Source organism: Leuresthes tenuis, unplaced genomic scaffold, assembly GCF_036924035.1.
Source record: "Leuresthes tenuis unplaced genomic scaffold, fLeuTen1.0.hap1 SCAF_6, whole genome shotgun sequence".
NCBI lineage: Eukaryota > Metazoa > Chordata > Actinopteri > Atheriniformes > Atherinopsidae > Leuresthes > Leuresthes tenuis.
This window is the reverse complement of record NW_027325360.1, coordinates 24,771,111-24,785,096: the sequence shown is the minus strand read 5'-3', so window position 1 is coordinate 24,785,096 and position 13,986 is coordinate 24,771,111. Positions and strand designations below refer to the sequence as shown.

The following is a 13,986-nucleotide window of genomic DNA, read 5'->3' as shown; positions in this document are numbered from 1 at the left end:
AAATAAAAAGCATAAACCATCAAAAATCCAGAGAAGTTGCTCACATGTAAGCCAAAGTGGCACTGAAGTGCTTGTTGATGTAGGTTTCCAGGACTGGGTTAAAATGTTGGAATTTGATGTCGCCAATAAGGGTGATAATAAATACCTGGTGATAAAGAAGGAGGAGAAATAAAATAAGAGCTTTGAGTAAGTTAAAACAGTTTGACTTTAAGAGCATGAGGAATTCCCAGCAGACCAGCATTTGTGTTTATCGTTTTATGTTAATGACACCAACTTGTCATGGGTTTACTATCAGTTGTATTAAGGTACTAATTCCAGCATAAACGTCATTAAGCTGTTACTTTATATTAAGGGTTCGTTTTTGCTGAAGAAGACATGCAAAATCAAGAGAAACATATTTATAGTCACTTTGAATAGTCACATTTGGAGTTTCAGCTAAAAGGACAGGCATCAGGCATCACAGACAACAGGCACATGTGACTTAATTTAAATATGGAAGTGTTACATTCACAAGTTTAGATTAAATATGCCAGAAATAGAAACAAAACAAAAAAAAAATTAAACAAGTTTGATCTTTGTCACTTTGTCATTATTACACAAGTGGTAATGTGAGATTATAGCTTTAAGAAGTCATAGAATGACCCTGAACCTCCAGTTCCAAGATCTAAAAGTTTAGTTTTTTTGTTTGTGGGGTGGGTTCTGAAGCTGTTCAAACATATGACAAGCAGTTCTGATGGCCAACCCTGTGGTGTCTGATGTCTGTAGTTGTGAAGGTTACTACTTACTAAAAAGGAGATAACAGAAATCCTTCAGCAAGTGTTGTGCTCATCCTTCCACAAACATGTGGTCATTAAGCAAACATTTGTCATTTCCCAAAAAATATTTCACAAGAATGAAGCAAAACTTTCAAATTTATATTTTCAGGCAAAAATCTATCAGCGTCCCTGTTCAGAACAATCAGCCACATTTTTCCTTTCCCGAGAAACTAAACAGCCACCTCGAGCCTGGGATGAGATGTCTTGTGTGAGGTTTGTGACAGCCTGTCACAGCTTTTACTTTTATCGTTATCAGGGTGTTGAAGGCTGCCTCCAACATTTAAACAGCAGTCAATGGGAGAATAACCTGAATTTGCGCTTGAGCCAATCTAAATGCAACAGCCGTTTAGTTTTTTTACAATCCAAAACTTTTTCAAACGTTCTCCTGGAATATATCTTTGAAACTGAATCCGCTTGAAAGACACTGAGCTCCTACATTCATATACAACCTTTGATAAGTTTGAGTCAATATCAGCAAAATTAGACCTCATTCTGTCTTCAAGCATGTTCATATCCAAGTAAAACTGCAAGTCGCTGTTAATGTGTTTGCTAAGACTAACACACAGTGTCACTAAACTCTGAAAGTGGTGATCGTTGTAGTTCTCCATTTGTCTTTTTTCCAACTTACTACTAAAGTTTGTGATGAAGAGCATTTGCCATGCATGTTTGATTGAGGTATTAGCATCTGGTTGTTTGCCTCATTGCCGACAGTGAATGAGATATGACATTTTAATTGAAAATGCATCAATCAACAGTCTGCACAGACTTGTTGATGCACCCTTTATCTTAGTTTCTGCAATTCCATAAGACTCAGAAGCACTTATCAACGGGACAATCAACATACTTGTGTGTGTAACAACAGTATTTGATGCACTTCATTCTCACAGACTTTGGATAATCCAATAAATGTGCCATCTTTCTGTTTATGTGCAAATCTAATTATGATAACCTCTGAAGTGAAGACATGAAGTGTGCATCTCCTGTTGTTTTTGGCACCTTTTTAAAAGGGACCCCAATATGCAAACCACTGCGTAAAAAGACAATTCTATGGTAAAAATCTATCACCAACACTGGCTTTGATAAAAACTGACCAAGGCATTGAACACCAAGGTATCGTAGGTGTCTTTTTCTGAGGTCTCCATCATGATGTTGAACAGAGCATCAAGAGTGTCCTGGAGGAACTGTGGATGAAACAGAATCATATTACAGGAGTGCTATTAAATAAAGCATTAAACACCATATAGAAAATGTAAACAGGATACAGAATAACGTGTTTTATTGCAACACACGAGGACTTACTTTGACAATCTCCCCTCCCTCCACGCCCATCAGCCTTTGCAAAATCTGCTCCAGATTCTCCGGGTTAGACCTCCAGTTCAACAGGCCAAGCAGATCCACTGGAGAAATGATAATAAAATAACAGCCCCTCAGAACAGTTGCCATAGGAGCAATATCTCCTCATTGATTAAGTTAATTGTGTTAAAAGCCTGAAATTTCAATATAAACTTAATTACACCTGTATCTGGAAACATCAACACATCAGCAAAATATTAGCAACACAGTTCATCTTAATTCATTTTAAAGTGGGAGGCAAAAGCGGTGGTGCTGCTCCACTGTCCCTCACATTATCAGGTCTAAATTTTTAAAGATGACTTGTGACAGGACATCTTTTAATTATCATAGACAATCTGTCCTCTGTCTAAGATGGGAGGAAAAGGAAAATTAGAAATGAACCCTTGGGTACCATTCTGAGTGAGTTTAGTGGAGCAGGTGAGCATGGCGATCTGGAAACTGTCTTTAGTCACAGGAATCACTCCCGAATGCTGAAACTGTTTCCCTGTTTGCTTCTCCTTTTCTTCTACTTCCGTCCAGGTTGCTGGCAAGGTGAGATAAACCTTTGCGTCATCTGCCTTTTTCATATCAACCTGAAAAATGTATGGCATGAGGAATGAACCACAAAGCATATTGACTGATGTAGACGTAATCTCATATTTATTGATTGAGAAGAGATTCATGCATAATCCATCTACCCACCGTCAGATATTCATGAAAGATTCCTGCATAATTAAATAATGATGCTTATCTTTAGGTTCAGTGAATGACACTCAGAGTAGAATGCAAATATTGAAACATTATTCTGAAACACTACCTTATAGACGATAAGTTCATGCCTGCCATCTTTCAGTGTGGTCCCATCTACTCTCATGAGCTTGACGAAGGCCATACCAAAGGGCTTCTCTGACTTGTCCCTGGCTGAAGGATACACAGGAGAATAGGACGGGTACAAATCCAACTGTAGTTGTATTTAAAAATGATGACAGGATCTGTCATAGAAACAATAGTAACTCACAGTCTTGGGAGGATCTATGTCGAAACATCACCCTCAGGTGGGAACGACACACGTCTTCAATAGGAATCGTCACCTTACAGTGATGGTAAAAAAGTCAGGGGAAATAAGGTGTGTGAATGCACAATTATACACAGAAGAGGATCTAGTGGGAGAATTGCACGAGTGGTACATTTCAGCCATATTTTACCTCAAGGAATGTTCTATTAGAATTTCTTGACATGAGCTTACCTTTACTGTTTCATTCCAACAAGGCTGCTTCACCTGGTAGTAAATTACAGACTTGTACTCTGTAATGCCATCATAACCAGCCCCAGGAAATATTGCTTTCTACAGATATTGAAGGAAAGACATTAGTTTGCATGACAGAAACATTATCAGTTTCCTCTTTGACAAAAAAATCACGAGCATGTAAATATAAACAACGAAGGAATAGCTTAGGAGTTATTAATACAGAATGAAGAACAAGGCTAACAGGTCTTTGAGGCTGTATTGAAATAGACACATAGAAACATTAAATACATTCAATTTTCCATCCTAGTGTGGCATGTGAGAATGCTACAATTTACCAAGAGTACTCAGGTAACTAATAATATCTGATGTAATGTCTGATGTAAGCCTAATTAATTTTGCAGCAATTAGGTCATAAATGGAAAATAAATTATGCTTCTAAGACTTTGAGGGATCCACATAAATTGTGAACATCTGACATGCCATACATCAGGCCATGTCTCAGGAGCTATGGATTACAGGAACTATTATAAGACAATGCTATCTCATTAAACAATAAAAGTCAATTTAAACTTAACTTATTTAAAAAAAAAAAATAAGAGTACTTGTTGCTTTTACTGGGCCATTTTACCTCCATGGGATTGCCTTCATCATCGTGCACACTCAATATGATCTCAACATTTTTGGGGGTCTTCTTTTTACCACGGTCAAACTCCCCCTGAAGCAAGGTTACGTAAATATCATTCCTCACGTTTCCTGGAGAAAGAACAAAAGATCATTAGGTGGGTGTGCTGAGAATCTATGAACACTCTCATGGCTCTGTGCACAATTAAAATCAACATAACCATGCTGGGAGCAGGGCAATGCCCAGCAACAAAGACTTGAATCCACCTGGGAGGATGATTTCTGGGAAGCCCATTTTCCTAACGATAGCCGTGCTGCGGTCTACAAAGTGGGGGTAGTCCTTCCTGACTTGGGCAAGATCCCCTGGGAGGAGCTTCAGGGTCACAAAAAGCCCTGCCGGCAGACATGTAAAGAAATTCAATGAGGCAGACATTCAAAGGATACATCTTGCACATCCCTCCCACACCATTTATTTTCCTCCAAACAAAAAGGTTAATTTAGAGCAGCCCTCTGAAATCACGGGGGAAACGCACTGTCTGCGAGCATTTCATTTTACCCTGGCCTTTGTGATTGACCTCCCGCGTGGCAATGACTTTGTTGAAGACAGCCGTGAGCGGCTCATTCTCTCCTATGACTCGGGAGGGGATGAGCGGAGACATGATGAGCTGCCTCTGGCGGATGTAGGTTTCCATAGCTATCCTGGGGGAGAGATATTGTGATAAGAATAAGAAAAATCAGCTGCCAGCATCTCTGACAGGTGACAAATAAATGGAAGGAAGAGCTGCAGAGGTAACATAAGGCTCTCTGGATTTAGTGACAGGATGTACCATTATCCATCCAAATACATCACTTTCCTCAAGCGAATATAATGGACAAATGTTAAATCGTTCTACTAGTAAGCTTTTATAAGATACAAGATTACTTGTGTGCTTTTTTTTCTAAATATGCAATTTAATTGTTTTTGTGAAATTGTTCTAAACAAAATCTGGACACTGACCAAGTGGTCTATAACTTGATCTTGGTTATCAACTTGGATTCCACAGTATGTCGGATAAACTTTGCAACTCTGTGGCATGCTCAGGGAGAAGCACAAGCTTTTCACACATGAGATATGCAACATCAATGACTTCATCAGTCTGATAAAACTATGACATTTAGTGCTTCAAAGATCGGTTGTACAAAACTTAATGACAGTGGAAACAGGTAAATAAATTACTCTTGAGCTGTCAAGAGTGATAACAGCATAGCTGTTATCCATTCTCAGATGAGAAGTCACAGCACCACATTAACCTCCAAGGCCTTCTACAGTAACAGTTTTCTCATATTAACATGTCAGTTTGCTGATAAAAGTCATCTTAAGCTAACAAACATGCTGTATTGTAGTGAACAAAATTGCAGTGGAGGGAGTGGTTATAAATACTGATAAATGGTCAAACAGAGCGGCAAATTCAGCTAAAACTCACATACTTGTCTCTCTTGTTCTGATCATTTATTGCTGCTGTGCGTCTGCCCCCAGTTGATATGCATGTTTCTAGGTCTTTTTTGAAATTATGTAAATCAAAAGTTGTGCATGTACACATAGTCAGCATTTCAGAAAATGTGCTTAAACAACTGAATGAACTCATCCTGTAGTTACTCTAATCATTTGCTCGGTTGAAAATTCAATTTAGCATGACCTTTTTATATTTAATTTGTAATTATTCACTTCATTAGTAGGACAGACAACTAAGTCAGTCAGTGTTAATTAAATAGAAATTACTTTGTCAAGGCTGCAAATGTTAACAAGGGGTTCTGTAATTTAATGCATTCTTTGTGTAATGCAAACAAAGAATATACTTAAGTTATGACCAGCATATAGCCCTCCAAAGACTCCCCCTCATTTCAGGGTGAGAAAAATATACACATTTAACATTAAGAAAAAATAATCCAAACACTGACAACATCCTAATAAATATTATGTTCTATTCAAACATACTCCTCAAGAGGACACCCGTCAGTGAACCAGAGAATAAAACCAAGAGGTTCAATAAATTTGGTTTAGATGTCAAGAATCAGTTAGGAGCTCTGTGAACACATCGTGAACACCCCACTGTGCAGGTGCCATGAAAGCATAATGTAGAAAACTGCCTTTGACAACAGCTAACACTCAAGAGTGCAAATTACTTTTTTTCCACTTGACCTTGAAATGCAGCACAGGAAAAGTCACATTGCACCATTGAAACAGGAATGGAGGAACACAGTAAGAAATGAGCATATTTCTAGTCCAATTCTTACTCCAGCTTGTGTCTTCTCATGTGTGCGTCGTTACAAGAGAAAATTAGATGTACTAACAGCTGAAGTGTGGCAACACAAAAACAAGTGAAAACACTCACTGCTGAAAGGGGATGAAATGCTGTTTGTCTTCATCATCTACTTTGCCATGGGCAATATCTGTTATGTCCATCACTGCAGTGACAAACACATTGAAAGAATCACAGAAGTTGATTAGTTATAGACAAAAAAAAATAAATAAATAAAAAAGTCATTTTTAATTCATAAAATAACAGAGAAAAATAGCTTTTTAAATCACAGGAGTTTAAGCCAGGAATTGAATCTCACTCACCTGTTGCTTGGCAGTGAGTTAGCACAGTAAAACAGATTAAGGGTTCATGATCTCCAGCTTACAATTGTCTCTGAATGCCACCTATTTCACTGTTTTTGTTTCGTTTTGTTTTGTTTTGTTTTTCTGGAAATCCTGAGGAAACCATTTCTTTTCGTACCCACTAATCATCTGGTCACAAAACAAAAAAAAAATGGTTGCTAAACCAATTTCCACAGTCCCTTGCTGTGGCATTTTCTGGGTCAGGAAGCAAGAGCTCCCATTTTATTCCACACTTCAACAGAACTACCCGTGCATCTGTGCTTTCTTTTTTATTGCAGTGACTGTTCAGCAGAATAAATGTTAGGACATTTGAAAAGCTCCTCACCAGCCACACCAAACGGTCTCCTCAACCCGCCAGTTTGCTTCTTGCCCTCTTTGAGCTCCATGCTGCCCACTCTGATGATCTGACATACCAGGAAGAGTCGTTGCCTCATCAAGTCACTGCTACTCAGATCCTAGATAACAAAAGACACACAAACATGGCTTGTCACGGCACATTTGTTGTATTATATACAAAAGACCTTCTTCTTTCATCAGGAGGTTAATTAAGTGCATTCATGTGGTAACAGCTGTCAACCAGATGACAAATATTACAGGAAAAAAAATCATGGTATAAAATGCTAATAGAACTACCAGTCCAGCATTACATGTTTAATTTTCTGTAGTATTTTTGTGTCAGAGTGTTGACTAGTGCTTTCGGAGGTAAAAAACAAACTATAAAATGCAAGCACTCTGACTTGATTATTTTGATTTTATTACACTCCAAACCCCTACTCCTGGGTAGTAAGTTAACACCATCACAGCCAGGGTTTTGTTGACCATAAAACAAACTGTAAGTACATTGTCGTGTTGTCATGTTGTACTGTGACTGTGAGCAATTCAGTGAAACTGCAGGTAAATTAAGAGCCATCTAGGAGCAAATTGTCCTCTTCCTCACAGACTTCAAGCTGCATTTGGACATTTTAGTTCTTAAACTGAGGGAATATTGTCAGCGGGCTGGGATTCAGTTACCGTGAACAAAGCTGGCAGGTTGTTGAGTTTTTCAATTTCTTTAGGCATTCCCATACTGTCCCAGCGCACCAGGAAGTTCTCACTGCATGAATTCAAATAGGAATCACAGTTAGATATCACATTGTCTCTGGCATCAGGAGAAACAGGGACAGAGAAGCAATTCTGCATTATATTTTCTCTGTCAGAGGATCAGTGGCACAAAAAAAAAGAAAAAAAAACTAAGATGGTTGAATGCTTTGATAAGAAACAATGTGTAAGTCTGTAGGCCCCAATAGACCTTTCTGAAATTGACATTTTAAAGTAAACGGCCTTAGTGTTAATGGTGTTAGTTCCACCTGAAATGCTTCAGTACTGAAGCCTTGTTCATGCTCTTGTATTTTATATTACAAAGTTAACTTTTAATCAGGTCATTGGTTAGAATTAAAAACTGATGTTTAATTGCCATAATTTCCTACAAGGAGTTGAGGCAGCAGCAGCTTAGTTTAAAGTATTCAACCAAAACAGTGCTGAAGCTGCAGCATCATTGCTATGCAGAGGTATACGAGAATAATAGACAGCATCAAGCCATTATTTTCGATTACATAACTTCTAAATAATATTTTTTCAATATTTTGACATAACAAATGACAATCAAGCAACAGTTAAATTTTTTTTAGCTCAATTCTGCCACCATTACTGTATTTTCTTTATATCAGTTGTAAAGTAAATGTCTGATTTGGGATCACAGTAACATCAGTTGCTGTTACATTACATCATATAAACATTTTTAGCTTGCTAACCTGATGAATTCCGACTGGTCGGGGTCATAGAGAGACATGAGCAGCTCAGCATCTTCTCCAATGTTGCATACAAAGTTTTTTAGGTTCATGAGGAGACTGTAAGTATGGACTGTGTTGAACAGAGTCTGACGCCTCATTTCCAGGTTTTGTTGCCGCGTCTGCATAAAAACAAAGCAGTGCATGGGTGTCAAGAGTAACTGAAATTGGCAACTGCAACAGCGTGAAGCGAGTAAGAGAACGGTGAAATCAGAATCATGCCTTCTCCTCTTGTATTCTGTCGTCGACACTACGGGAAGCCGTCTCATGTGCCCGGAACAGACTGACCGTACTAGCCTGGTCAGGGTCCAGCGTGTTTCCTGCTTCATCTCGCACCACCAGGTCCAACCCCAGAATCCTTGGCAACACATTGGATCAGACAGCTTCATGAGTTTACCAAGGGCAATTTTGAAGATGAGACTCAAGCATATAAAACTTTACAATGCTGTTTAAAAGAGAGGGTATTTCATTGTAGCATGATTAGAAAGCAGGCTTCATACCGGTTTCCATAATCAATCTTTGCTGTGACTTTCTTTTTGAGCTCTACAAGGTCATCCTTGGGCAGCGTTCCTGACACTATCTGAGATCGATATTCGATGAGGCTGTAAGCCATCTGCTGCACACCCCTGAACAGGGATGTCCTGTTCGCCTGTCAGATAAACATGTACAAATAGTCCCTCCTTCAGTGGAATGAAGAGCAATGAAACTGTTTTACAAAAATGTATACAAACAATGGGATTTTTACAGAACCGTGTGTACTAGATACTGAGCAGTGAACAGACACGTGACACGTACCACGTAGAGATTTTGCCATATCTGTGCCCATTCCCTCAGGGTGGCCCCGAGCTCCTGTACCAGGGGTAAGTCAGCTGGAATAATTATTTCCTGCTGGCTATCAGCCACAGGAAGAGAATGATAAGCAATTAGTAGCACATCGCTCACAGAACATGTAATTTAATTTAGAATCACTCTTGTGCTTTTCTATACATGATAAATAGTTGGATGTTTTGCCTTAAACAGCCAAGAAAAACATTACGGAATCCTCACTTATGACAATGACAAGTGGACTGTTATGTTATTGGCAAATGACAAGTCAGGACAGCAAACCAAGAGCAAAGTGGATTATAATTTAAATTAAATGTTTACTGATATGTGATCTCACCCTATTCCCTCTACTGTAGCCTCCTTCAAGTGGATGTAGGAAGCTGGGAAAATGCCCTTAGGAAACAATTAGGTAGTATCAGTATCTAAAGATCATAGCATTAATTATAATATCATATAGCTTAAATGATACCCATACCTTCTGTGATTTCTTTCTTAAAGTGTAGCCTCTATACCAGCCTGAGGACATAAAGCAACAGAGATAAAGGTTGCACCAAGGGTGAGGCAAGATAGGATAAGATAAGAGTGATGACAATGTGGTTGACTCATTTACATTATTAAGCATAGCACAGCATACTGAGTGCCAGTTAGTTCAACATCTAAGGTCCTGTGTTGGCGTGCTTTAGTGAAGCAAAGAGGGATATGTCAGGGCCTGTCGTGTGTTCATACTTGCCTTCAAATTTCTCAAGTATGTGTACAGTGTCCCCCACCTGCAGACACAGCTCCTGCTCGCCACAGGAATCGTAGTTGTAGATTGCTGAAGGACAAAACAGGACTGTCTGATTATGTGACACACACAGCGTATAAAAAAATACTGTTAACAAGAAATTGTTGTGGCCTACAGTATGACTGACAACTTGGTTTCTTCTTAAGGACCATTGGATTAAGAAAAGCCTAAAATCCCCTCTCAATCACTTCTTGCACAGAGGAGCAAGTCTGAGTCGGTTTGAAAAAAGATCTGCTTCAGAGGTTTTCAGAGAGGTTCTTCTCTAAAAAAAAAAGAATTAAGCCAATTCACCCATGCTGTTGCAGGATATGGACTTGCAACATGAAGGAACTTTAACTTTGATTCATTCCTCATCTTGCTGCCTTTTCCAACAGCAGCCTGGGTGTTTATGCAAGCACGCCTGTGTGATTCAAAAGCATTTTGAGCATTTTCAACTGAACCTAATGCCTTGAGGCTGTGTTTAATGTTCTATTGAAGGACTGTGCTGGAGCAGGTAGCTTACCAGTGAACTTACAAATCTGATGGCATAAGATCTTCTATCACGGGTGTGGCGATTGGTTAGTTAACACTCTGCAGGTCATGTTTCTGCCGAGTAGTTCATCGCCAAGCGCTGTCCTTCTCTATTCTCATTGTAACCTACCAGCTTTCCAGGAAGTGACTCTTATCTTTTGCTTTTTAACTCTAACCTGGACACTAATGGGAGGGATCATTACATCTGTACACACAAGCATACACACACCCAAAACCAAAGAGACATTGCAAAAGAGAAACCTTGGCAAACAATACTGAGGCAAAGGTCTTTGTCTTGACTTGAGGAAGCTGCAACAGAGCACGCTCGCTCAATTTCGCAGAAAGTTAGAAACACTATGAGCAGAGCTCTGTCCTGACTTGCATGGTGATAATGCCTGTTACTGGAGGCCAGATTTTACAGCACGCTTCAACTGGCTCAGCTCATCACACCTCAGTATGAATACCTAAACTTGACAAATCACTGAATGCGACTCCACTTCTGTCTCCATGACTTCCTCTTCTGAGTAAGATTTCTTCAGCTTTCCATAAAATATACTGAATACTAAAATGTCTTCAAGAAGATTAGAATTTAGTCCAAGATTGTGCTTGGGTTAGCAGCCCATGAGCGACTAAATATTTGCGTAAACATTTGCTGGCCATGTTGTTATATTATGCTGACCTAATTAGATCCATCCGTGGTCCCCGCAGATTTTGTGTGCATGTCTGCAAATGATTATAATTATAAGATATCTTCTTAAGTCATCAAGAGAAAAACAAATGATGGAAATTGTATCAAACTAATAATGCTTTCTGTCACAATTTTCTTTTTTATTTAAGACGCAAGTGTGGGAAATTATTTTCTTAAATACAGACAATGACATGAATCACCAGAGAATTACACTGAAGAAATTACATCTGCCTCTAGTCATGCTAGCAGTGACAATGGTCCATTCACCAACTTGACACAGTGTCCAGGCCTGGCCAACAACATGGCAGCGTGCCAGTGGTAGGAGCCCAGTTGAGCATGTTGTGATGCCACACTGTCTAAGCTAAAGGCATCACTCTTGGCTTTAGCAGCACAGCTCATCTGCACAACTCTGACACAAATCTTCCTTTTAAACTTTCAATATAGAGCCTGTAGCTACTCCTGTAAATCCCCCCCAAAAGAACTTTATGGGCAAAAGTTCAAGTTAACACGCATACTGATGTTAAACCGTAATCGGCCTGATTTTCTCTGAATGATTCAGCATAGAAGTAGATTAGACAACAATTACAGAACACCACAGCTTAACAGTTTGAGCAGCTGCTGGCAACCCATGAAAGTTAACTCAATACAATGAGAATCTATTGTTGTCAACGCCGACACACAGAGAAAGAAAAAAAAATGAAGTATTCCACGTTATCGTGGACCTTAAAAATGATGCAAAATGATGCACGATTCAAGAAACTAGCTACATATCCTTGAAAACACAACCGTATTAAAAAGGTATTTTGACTGTGAAACATCATGGTTTCAGCTAGGAAAAGTTTGAATCTCAGTACGACATGGAAGGAACATTAAAGTCAGCAATAGGTAAAAATATGCCAAGCTGCAGCTGCACAGTGTCTGCTGTGGCAAAACAACAGCCATCAATTTCATATGTAAAGAGCCAATCATCTTTAGTGAGCAACCATTCAGTGATGTATAACATATCTTAAAATGTCAACACTTGTAGAGACTACTAATATCATCTGCTTAAAAAAAGCAGGGAGGGCTACATTTTTACTGTTAGTTGTGTTTGAGCCAATTCTCCTTAGGCAGCAAGTCCAAAAAAAGGACAGAAAAAAAAGGCATCAATAGAGAAGCCTTGTGAGCCCCACAAAATGTCTAGACAACCAGTAATGATCTGTGCCTCTTAAAGCTGTGCTCCAGCAAATAAGTCCTTACAGGCTACCCATAAATCAGAAAATTAACTCTAAAGTTCAAAGCTAATAATGAAAAAAGAGACAAAATTAGATCAGTGCGAGGCTTCATCTTTTAATTAAGGTTAGAAACCTTGATGCAATCTTTGGGATAGAGAGAATGTAACAAATGTCTGATCTAAAGAAGAGGCGGCAAGGGGATTCTCCTCCTAGTTGTTTTTTTCTTAATTATTCATCTGATTTTAGGTTTTAAAAGTCAAGTCAAGACTGACCCTTCATCTTTCCTGCCCATCAAGCTCAGAATTTATCTCCAAAGTACAGCCAGCGATCACGGTCTGACATTGCAAGGCAAGAAATCAGAGATGTTATGACTGCGATCTATGGATAAGATAAATCTCAAGTACATAAGATTTATTTTGTTCGCAATGCTAACATTCTTACGCTGATCATTACTTTAAGGAAACTTCCTTCAAATGTCTTTTTCAAATGAAAGGCTTAAAATACTTTTCACTTGACCACAGTGAGTGCAACCATCTTTATGACAATAATGATTTTAATGGATGTTCCCTGAAGAAAACACAAGATAATAATAGGACTCAGTGGTACAGCAAGTATGGAGGGGTTGGGTATCATTATCATCAACATGAGTGCAAACAAAAACACAACGCGTAACCTTTGGAATTTCATTTGGTACTAAAACTGAAGTGAATATATCCAGCTTCATACACATGCATATTGTAAATTTGATACTTTTTATTGTTACTTTAAAAACACTTATCACTGATTAACTTTGATGTCTGGACTTCATGCACATTCATCTGGCAAAGGGAGAAAGTCTGTGCAAAACATCATTTTGAGCTTGTGTACAACATGATTTTTGTGACTTAGTTTGAAAGCTAGACAAAAATCTGATTAGATTTGAAGAAGCACTTTTTTTCTAACATATTCAATCACTGAAGTGAAAACTCTGATGGATACATTATCTTAGAAAACACTATATTTTTCTTCAAGTACTGTTGTGCTGGAGCCGTACGGCACTCAGGTAACAGTCACACTCAAAATGTTTGCTTTTTTTTTTTTTGGAAATGGATAAAAACTGAAGCGCAACAACAAGATAAGTCATTTTCTAATTTTACATCCTCTTTGCAAAACCTGTTGCTGACATCAACCACAAGGCAACTCAACAGTTAGAGAGGCAAACCAGCAAGACAACAATGGGCTCTGTGTCAAACCTGTTATAGAAGCCAAACCTTAGAACTTAAAGTTCCACATTTCTCGCTTGATGTTTATATGAATTGTATGCAAAAATGCACGCAGTTTCAGTGATGTCCCTACAAAGGGATATATTGCTCAGCTGCTGATGGGAACCATCCGATTTTCATGTCACGCCATTCTTGATCTGCCGCCTGATTATACCAAAAGAAATCTGATTGGTTTTTGGGGGCGGTTTTGCCAGGCACATAAATGCATTTACACAGCAA

General features: G+C 38.7%; 1 protein-coding gene across 1 annotated transcript in view; it reads right to left on the bottom strand.

The window, feature by feature from the left end:
* dock5 (dedicator of cytokinesis 5) overlaps nucleotides 1–13,986 on the bottom strand; it is a 29,724-nt gene that overhangs the window by 12,570 nt on the left and 3,168 nt on the right. The window contains exons 2-21 of the mRNA XM_072388399.1: nucleotides 10,040–10,123; nucleotides 9,785–9,825; nucleotides 9,647–9,702; nucleotides 9,280–9,376; nucleotides 8,985–9,133; nucleotides 8,707–8,842; nucleotides 8,449–8,606; nucleotides 7,670–7,751; nucleotides 6,984–7,113; nucleotides 6,390–6,462; nucleotides 4,574–4,716; nucleotides 4,285–4,410; nucleotides 4,025–4,149; nucleotides 3,394–3,492; nucleotides 3,166–3,238; nucleotides 2,965–3,068; nucleotides 2,560–2,740; nucleotides 2,115–2,212; nucleotides 1,907–1,996; nucleotides 45–145 (exon numbers count right to left, since the gene is read on the bottom strand). Of these exons, the coding sequence (XP_072244500.1) occupies nucleotides 45–145; nucleotides 1,907–1,996; nucleotides 2,115–2,212; nucleotides 2,560–2,740; nucleotides 2,965–3,068; nucleotides 3,166–3,238; nucleotides 3,394–3,492; nucleotides 4,025–4,149; nucleotides 4,285–4,410; nucleotides 4,574–4,716; nucleotides 6,390–6,462; nucleotides 6,984–7,113; nucleotides 7,670–7,751; nucleotides 8,449–8,606; nucleotides 8,707–8,842; nucleotides 8,985–9,133; nucleotides 9,280–9,376; nucleotides 9,647–9,702; nucleotides 9,785–9,825; nucleotides 10,040–10,123 (2,146 nt within the window). The remainder of the gene's footprint in view (nucleotides 1–44; nucleotides 146–1,906; nucleotides 1,997–2,114; nucleotides 2,213–2,559; nucleotides 2,741–2,964; nucleotides 3,069–3,165; nucleotides 3,239–3,393; nucleotides 3,493–4,024; nucleotides 4,150–4,284; nucleotides 4,411–4,573; nucleotides 4,717–6,389; nucleotides 6,463–6,983; nucleotides 7,114–7,669; nucleotides 7,752–8,448; nucleotides 8,607–8,706; nucleotides 8,843–8,984; nucleotides 9,134–9,279; nucleotides 9,377–9,646; nucleotides 9,703–9,784; nucleotides 9,826–10,039; nucleotides 10,124–13,986) is intronic.